Source organism: Thalassophryne amazonica, chromosome 1 (genome assembly GCF_902500255.1).
Source record: "Thalassophryne amazonica chromosome 1, fThaAma1.1, whole genome shotgun sequence".
NCBI classification, from domain to species: domain Eukaryota; kingdom Metazoa; phylum Chordata; class Actinopteri; order Batrachoidiformes; family Batrachoididae; genus Thalassophryne; species Thalassophryne amazonica.
Window position 1 is genome coordinate 152,723,490 of NC_047103.1, and position 8,707 is coordinate 152,732,196.

Below are 8,707 nucleotides of genomic sequence, written 5' to 3' on the forward strand. Positions count from 1 at the left end.
AGCATTTGCAAATATGCTTTGTCGAAGCAGTGTTTCGATGCATGTATCAAAGTCACTGAACTCCACACAGCAACACAGCCATGATTCTTGAAAAAAAAAATAAATAAACAAAAAAACAATAGAACAACGGATATTTGACACAAACCGCAATCAGATTTAAAATATCAAATAAGCTTTGAATAGAAAATATTTACATCCAACATATATGTTAAATTTTGTGTTGTTACATTTCTTATTTATCTAAAACTCATACAACACAGTAACTAAAAGCAGTAATGTATAAAATTGTAGTAGTTAGATTAAAAATGGCGTTGCGTTTCAAATCAGAAATGATTTTCTGAAGCAACGCTTCATTTGCTTGAGCGTTTCGAAAAGCTTGTACGTGTCGCGCATGCGTAGTTGGTCTGGGCGCTCATTGATAAAGCGGTGAGCTCCTCCGTCTTTTTCCACCTTCAGCCATTTTGACCATGTTAGGAGCTGTGGGACGGTGCTGCACTGGGGCTTTGCAGGCTTTTAAGCCTGGCTTCAAGCCTCTCAAGGCTTTCGTCGGATCCCCAGCCGTTCTCTCACGTAAGACCGGCGTCTGTGTAAAATTAGTTTTTAAGCGAAGTCACGTTTCCGCCTTGGGTTAGCGGGCAGGGCTAATGCTAGTTCTGCCCGGTGCTAGCTTGGCATAACAGGCCTTAATGGTCAGCTGTGAAATATAAAATGGTATGGCGCTATTATAAAACATTTTATGTGCAAAGTGGCTCTCTTTGGCAGGCGCCAGATAAAATACATCGATTGGGCTCCGTTTGTCTAGTGTTAGCCGTATGACCTTTATGTCGGGTCATGAGGCGGCATGAAGCTGCTAAGCTAGCATGAGCAAGGTTAACGCACTCATCTGCACACTTTACCGTCATTAATGCCTGAAATGATCACATAATCTGCATGGCCCTCTTAAAACTGACCGCAGATTTACTTGCCAGTAAAATAGTGTTGTAGGAGCACCAGCTCGAGCTACTCTGTTCATCTGTCACTCCTACATTATGTGTCAACCAGTATGCGCATTAAATGAGTAGCAATAGCATTCCCACCCCATACGTTTCATGGTTTTCATTTGATTCAGCTTAAGCTAAGTAGATATTTCAAACTGTCCCAGATAATAGCTCAGCCCTTAAAATGATGTAAACTGAATGTTTTATTTAATTGGTGTGGCTGTCAGTTGCTGTGATGCATTCAGGTGCTGTGGTAAATATGGCATGATGGTACCTCCACACTGAGTAGAAGTTAGTGGCGTTGAAAATTCAAGGTAAAAATTGGCTATTCTAGGGGTACCCAAAGGGGAAAAGCCAGGTACAACCTCCCAAGTCCCTTTATCATGTCCAGAAGGCTGGGGAAGTTTGTTGAGTGGGCAGTCTCATTCTGGGTTTACCAGTACATGGCCCTCAGTGAGGCAGTCGGAGTCCGTGGACATTTTTAAGTCTAGACTTAAAACCTATTTTTATTCTTTCTTATGAGTAGTTTTTATTTTATGTTTTATTGTTTTACTTCTGTTTTTAATTAGGTATTTGAATTTTTTTATTTATTTTAATTTTTTTTTATGTTGAACTGTTCTGTGTGAGGCACCTTGAGACTGCTTTTGTTGTAATTTGGCGCTTTATAAGCTAATTAAGTTGAAATTGAACAAAATTTTATTGAGTCTTAAAGTAAATAAATATGAAATTGGTTACTGGATCCTTAAACTCTACATGGTAGATCCTTGATCTCTGGACATAAACAGAAATAAAATCTTAGTTTTTGTCAAAAGCATTTCCTTTCAGACATTATTATTGGCATGAATGTATTTCCATACCCATGAGCTGCAGCTCTTGCAGATGTGCTGCAGGTCAGGTTTATAAAGAATGCAAGACGTCTCATTTTGGGAGGAAAAACGTTTTAGTCGATTATACAAGTTTATTGTCTGTATTGCAGCGTTTGCAAGAGGTGTCATTTATTTAAAGCGGCGATTCGTTTTGAAGCTATTAATTCCAAGCGGACTCTGTCTCAGCAGAGAGCTGCGCAGCGTTTGAAGCACGGAACGGAGGACTACTAAAGTTTCTCGACTGCAACAAGACAAGAGTCCCAGTTAGTGACTTTAATCCACACAAAAGTGACTCATGATATTTTAATGGCTTTCAGCGGGTTTAAGAAGCAGACTTACCGCTTCTGAAGAGCAGCGAATCAAAGAGCCACGAGCCATTGAATTGAAGCATTGCTTCGATTCACGCTTCAAACTGGAGTCGCGTTGCAGAAACAGTTGATTACAGATGCTGTATTGAAAATCGTAACGGTCCAAAATTATAGCGTAACGGGCCATAACGCAAGTTTGCGCTAGCTAGAACCTTGTCTTTAAAAAAAATGAGAGCCGAGCCACTTAGGTGCCTGGTCTTGAGAACCAAGGATGGTAGATTGAAAAGCTTTTTTTTTTTAAACACACGGGAACTCTCCCATGGGGTGTAGAGCCTTTTTAATGCGGGCATCCATCCTCCATGTAACTACAGGGACATGACTGAATTTATGGATAATGGTGACAGATGCCTCAAACTTGCCCAAAGAAAGTTGAACAAAGTCTCTTAAACATGTCCCAGATGTGACAATAAGACAATATTTAGTAGATAACATTAGCACCATCAGCTGTAATGCTGTTGGCACACTTGTCACAGCTTTATTCGTGAAAATAAGTCAGTATTACAACAATAAAATAGCTAGTGTGAAACTAAATTTATCTTGATCCCAATGTGTTTTGCACAAATGATAGCTGTGTTTGGGGAGGAAAGCTGGAAAAACAGATTTTTCCATTGGGAAACTTTAGCAGACAGACTGCTGAACACTATTAAAAATGCAATGTTCCATCCATTCCTTAAACATTAACATGTACTGCTCCGGTCGTCATGAATAGAAAACACCAAATCAATATTTTTCAAACATTTAGAAACAGTAAAACGCACACTGTAAGCCCTCTAAGGGTACAGTACTTTATTTTTGTTTTTGGGTAGGTGGCCAGGTCTGCACTTTAAAAACCAGCCTGTTAAGAGACCAGCTGGCTTGAGCCATTTCATTCTGTTGTAGCACTTTTGGCTCGTGGGCGATTGTAGGAAAAACAGCACTGTGTGGCATGAGCTGCAAGAGCTGCTACTCGTACTTGTTTTGGACAAATAGGCACTTGGCTCTCTCCATGCTGACAGAGGAGCTGGGAGCTCACGTCTAGTCAAGCTAGATTTTTGCGCTACCGAGCATGCACATTGAGAATGTAACAACGGTCTATTGCTAGAGTAGGAGCATGGGTGCTGGCTGCTGTTAATGAGCACATTTAACATTCCTTATCAAAAGTGGTGTGCATCTTTTTTAATTTTATTTTTTACTTGAGTCTTTTAATAAATCAGTAGGGATAGGTATCGAGAACCGGTTCCTTTCGGGTATTAAGAAATGATTTGATCCGACATCAATAACCTTTTGGTTAGTGATTCCCTTATCGGTCCTTCAGAGTGGGCGTTGTTTTTGGGGGTATTTGTCAGGAAAGTGATGATTTCTCTACATTGATTATAGACCCTGCAGTGGGTCTGTAATCAACTTTTCTGCAACACGGCTTTGCTTTGAACCTTGAACCAATCTAAGTAGTGCTTCGATTTGCTGCTTCATTGAGTCATTGTTTTATTTCGCTTTATCGTAATTTTTCCCCGCTAAAACCCCCAAGAGCATATGTCTGAGTAATATTTACCTTTTTTATGTTAAACTGACCTGTTATGGTCTTCTGAAACAGTTGATGTGTTTTATAACTTAAAAACGGGACCGACGCTAACGCGTTAGCATGTCTGGCAGTTTCAATATTAAAGTTAGCATTAAGCTGTTCGCATCTCAGCATGTTTGCGTGCATTTGTTTTCAGTATAATTTCTCAGCATTCGTCGTCGTAAAGGAGTCAAATTGTAATTTTTTTATTTATATATTAATAATAGCAACAACAGTAATAGTAATAACTCATAACTAATAATGCTACAATACAATTTTAGAGAACGAGACAAAAACCTGATGAAACAAAACACAACGGAAAAGATAAAACCAACAATGACCATAAATAAATAAATACAGAATTAAGTGTTTCCTGTGAACACCTAGTGACTCACACCTCCACCTGTTTTATTTACGTTTGACAGTTTGTTTCAGTCAAACCATATTTTCAATTTAATTTCTTCAGTGATTTCCTCCAGAACTTTACTGCCAAGCTAGAAAAACTGCTGCATCCTAGTAAGAGCAGAATACCACTGGAATGAATTTGAATAAGGAAAGATGTCCTGTTTTTTTTTTTTTTTTTTTTTTTCTTCCCCCCCCCTCATTAAAATGGATGCTGCACTCACTGCAGTTTATCTGGAGTAGTCCCAGAGTGCATTTCAGAGCTTCTAGAATTCAAATGTTTTTGTGCAGGTGGTGTTGGGTAATTTGGGGTTTCAGCTTTTTTTTTTGTTGTTTTTCACCACTTTCATCCCTGAATATGTCAATCGTGAGTCACTTTTGTGCAGATTAAAGTCACTAACTGGGACTCCTGTTTTGTTGCGAGAAAGAAACGAGAAACGTCCTCCGTTTTGTTCACACAGCTCCAAATGCTGCATGGCTCTCTGCCTAGTCCAGTTGGAATTAATAAATTCAAAGTGAAACACTGTTTAAATCAAATGACACCCCTTTCCAAATGTATGGAGACACATTCATGCCAAAATGTCTGAAATGCTTTTGAGAGAAACTACATATTTTATTTATGTCCAGGGATCAAGGATCCAGTGACCAATTTAAAATGTTGTTGACATAGAAAACCTGTAAAGCCTACTTCTAGTACGCAGAAATTCACAAGAGGTATCGATAAGGAATCGATTGATAAGCGAAATCGATAATGGCATCGAATCAATAAATCTATCAATACTCATCCCTGTAACCAGTGTCATTGACACTGGATGCACAAGGATAAAGGCAAAGTCATCCATGTCAGACCTTAAGTTAAATGTGGTGTCTTTGTCTTTCTTGTCTTCAGGCAGAGACTATGTTGCACCGGCAGCTGCTGCTAGTGCTGCCACCAGCGGGCGCATTGTGGCTGTCATCGGTGCCGTTGTAGACGTCCAGTTTGATGAGGCCCTTCCACCCATCCTCAATGCCCTGGAAGTCGCTGGCCGTGACTCCAGGCTTGTCCTGGAGGTGGCACAGCATCTTGGTGAGCACCTTTTTGCTTGATAACTTTGAATGTTAAAGGTCACGTGTGCAGCTGTTAAGATGCCTTTAATGGTGTTGGAAATATGATTTGTGCATTGATAATGTTATTTGTTTAGGGGAGAACACTGTGCGTACCATTGCTATGGATGGTACTGAAGGTCTTGTTCGTGGACAGAAGGTGCTGGACACTGGTGGCCCTATTAGAATCCCAGTGGGTCCTGAGACGTTAGGCAGAATTATGAATGTTATTGGTGAACCAATTGATGAGAGGGGTCCCATAACCACAAACAGTGAGTTAGTTAGTTATGCACTGCATTTTGACAGCAAGCTCATGCCACTGTAAAGTAATGAAGAATTTTCTGTTAAATGATCATGGTTGTATTTTCTGTCTAGGACTGCTGCTATCCATGCTGAGGCCCTGAGTTCACTGACATGAGTGTGGAGCAGGAGATTCTGGTTACTGGTATTAAAGTGGTTGACCTGCTGGCTCCATACGCCAAAGGAGGAAAGATTGGTAGGTATTAGAGTTGCTGTTTGTTCGAAGTTTGGTTCTGGTGGTGTAGTTAATTTGGGGACATATTTCCCATTTGTAATGAGTCTGCTTTGGTCTTGGTCACAGGTCTGTTTGGAGGTGCTGGTGTGGGAAAGACTGTGTTGATTATGGAGCTGATTAACAACGTGGCCAAAGCCCATGGTGGTTACTCCGTCTTTGCTGGTGTGGGAGAGCGGACCCGTGAGGGAAATGACTTGTACCATGAAATGATTGAGTCTGGTGTCATCAACCTGAAGGATACTACCTCCAAGGTGAGGTGGTACACTGGGTCACTGTCATGCATTGTTACGCTGCAGACACTTGATTTGAGTACTCTTTCCACTAGGTGGCCCTGGTGTACGGACAGATGAATGAGCCCCCCGGTGCCCGTGCCAGAGTGGCTCTGACTGGACTGACTGTGGCAGAGTACTTCCGTGACCAGGAGGGTCAGGATGTGCTGCTCTTCATTGACAACATCTTCCGCTTCACACAGGCTGGCTCTGAGGTCAGCATCATCAATCCTGTCTAGACTCAAGTTTTCTAAAAGCAATATGAAAGTTCCATAAAGACTGACACTCTCCTTCTTATAGGTGTCTGCCCTTCTGGGTCGTATCCCCTCTGCTGTGGGTTACCAGCCCACCCTGGCCACTGACATGGGTACCATGCAGGAAAGAATCACCACGACAAAGAAGGGTTCAATCACCTCTGTGCAAGTACGTGACAGACAGGGTTATTAACTTTGGCTGTGTTTTGATATCAGAAACAGTGATGATAAAATATGAAAGGCATTGTAGTTTTTAGTCCCTGTGACACTACCAGTATTTTCAGGTTTGAGGCAAACTGATTTAGTAGACATTGTTGGTTTAATGTGGTAAGTTTAAATGACTGCTAGGGTTGAAGAAAATGACAAGTATGTTTAGGGCTGGGTGAGCAAACGATTATGATATTTTTTTTTTTGTAATAACCTGAACAGGGCAGGCTAGATTGTTTTTCTGTGTGTGTTGGGGTTGCATGGAAATGTTTGTTTTTGTGTGTTTAAGTATTCTAAAGTCTAAATAATGAATACTTCTATCTTCAGGCTTTAGTCATTGTACTCAAATTGCCAGCATTATCAACTTATATATTGAGAGATGTTGAAATTTGCCAGTTTTGAGGGGGGCTGTCATCGTCAGTGCATGGGGCTTCTTTCCCCTATCACCCAGCGTTTAGCACTTGTATTGGTTTAGTGCAACCTGTCTTGGATTGAAATTGTGGGATGAGTGTAGTTGAAGCATACATGCCTGTAGAGTGCTACAACCAAAATTTCAGTCCACCGGAGTCCTGATGGAAACAAACAAATACAGGAATGGACTTACATTATTGGTTTAAGTTACTGCTTAGTTTGTGGTATGTTGTACATGGCAGTTGGCAATAAGCGATCTGTTTAGCCAATATTAGCAGCACCAGTTGCCGAAACATCACTTTATGCTGTATTTCATAAAAGCATAAATATATTAAAACTCACTTCAACAGTCATCGTATAAACTGGATCTTCACACTCACCGGACAAAAGCAAAATTCCCAGTGTTTTTTATATGGTTTTCAGTGTAATAAGTACGTATAACGGATTTTCACTCATGTCAGACAAAACGTCCTGTCCAACTATAATGCATTTCCATTAAAAAACCCCTCGCATACACTGGACAGAGCAATCTAGGCGTGCACTTGTGTGGCACAAACTTGCCACAATTGTTCAGTGTTGATACTGGTAATTGCTGTTAGCCTTCCCACCTAAAGTCTGAAGCACCATGTCAACCTTGTCCGGAGTACACAGCGGTTTTACCTTATACTTGGAAATACAGCTATATCCTGACGGTGTTTCATCAGTTACTCGGCATGTAGTTCTAACCCTGACCTTTATCCTCTAGGCCATCTATGTGCCTGCAGATGACTTGACTGACCCTGCTCCCGCCACCACCTTTGCTCACTTGGATGCCACAACTGTGTTGTCCCGTGCTATTGCTGAGTTGGGCATCTACCCTGCTGTTGATCCCCTGGATTCTACTTCTCGTATCATGGACCCCAACATTGTTGGTGCAGAGCACTATGAAGTTGCCCGTGGTGTACAGAAGATCCTTCAGGTTCGACACTCTATAAATGGCTTTCAGATGTATACTTGTGAGGGGTTATTGAGAATTCTAACCATTTTGATCACAACTCCACTGCAGGATTATAAGTCCCTGCAGGATATCATTGCCATTCTGGGTATGGATGAGTTGTCGGAGGAGGACAAACTGACTGTAGCCCGTGCCCGCAAGATCCAGCGTTTCCTATCGCAGCCCTTCCAGGTGGCTGAGGTCTTCACGGGCCACTTGGGGAAGCTGGTGCCCCTAAAGGAAACAATCAGTGGCTTCAAGAGCATCCTTGCTGGTATGTACACAGATGTTAGAGAAGGTTGTTGTAGTTTTAAGGTTCTGGTCCTGTACTGATGTTGCCTCTCTAACTCCTCCCCAGGTGAGCATGATTTTCTGCCTGAGCAGGCCTTCTACATGGTGGGCCCCATCGAGGACGTTGTTCAGAAAGCGGACAAGCTTGCAGAGGAGCACGCGCAGTCATAAACAGTAACTAGGGGAAAAGATGAAACAGTGGAGCAGTTCTATGGTTTATAAAATCGTCAAAGTTGTATTTAATGTTTTCAGTGATAGATGGAATAAAAAAGTCTTTACACAACTTGTCAACTGCATACGTTTCCCATATTGTTCATAATACGGCTCATTAAATGGCTGTCATCCACTCCTCCCACAAGGTGGCGTACTTACTCTGTTGAGTTCATAAAGTAATGGACCAGTGCTCTAAGGATAATGCGTTTTTTTTTGTTTTGTTTTTTTTCCTTCTCTCCTTTCTTCCTGCTCAACAAAGGTAATTTGGTCACCAACATCTGCTTTATTAGTAAAATTATGCAAAAAGTAATAGTTGAAAGT

At 41.3% G+C, this 8,707-nt stretch overlaps 1 protein-coding gene across 1 annotated transcript; it reads left to right on the plus strand.

Moving 5' to 3' along the window:
* The first annotated feature begins 407 nt into the window (after positions 1-407).
* On the plus strand, positions 408-8,351 carry atp5f1b (ATP synthase F1 subunit beta). Its single transcript, XM_034176479.1, has 10 exons — positions 408-570; positions 5,040-5,216; positions 5,332-5,538; positions 5,631-5,729; positions 5,835-6,019; positions 6,094-6,252; positions 6,338-6,460; positions 7,655-7,867; positions 7,955-8,156; positions 8,241-8,351. Exons 1-10 carry the CDS (start codon positions 468-470, stop codon positions 8,342-8,344), a joined length of 1,572 nt encoding a protein of 523 aa, XP_034032370.1. The 5' UTR covers positions 408-467; the 3' UTR covers positions 8,345-8,351.
* The last annotated feature ends 356 nt before the right edge of the window (positions 8,352-8,707 follow it).

Excerpts from the sequence above, each read along its gene's own strand:
- atp5f1b (XM_034176479.1), top strand. The coding sequence starts at position 468 with ATGTTAGGAGCTGTGGGACGGTGCTGCACTGGGGCTTTGCAGGCTTTT. Across the intron at positions 6,020-6,093 it reads TGAAGGATACTACCTCCAAG|GTGGCCCTGGTGTACGGACA; the intron begins GTGAGGTGGTAC and ends TCTTTCCACTAG. Across the intron at positions 6,253-6,337 it reads TCACACAGGCTGGCTCTGAG|GTGTCTGCCCTTCTGGGTCG; the intron begins GTCAGCATCATC and ends TCCTTCTTATAG.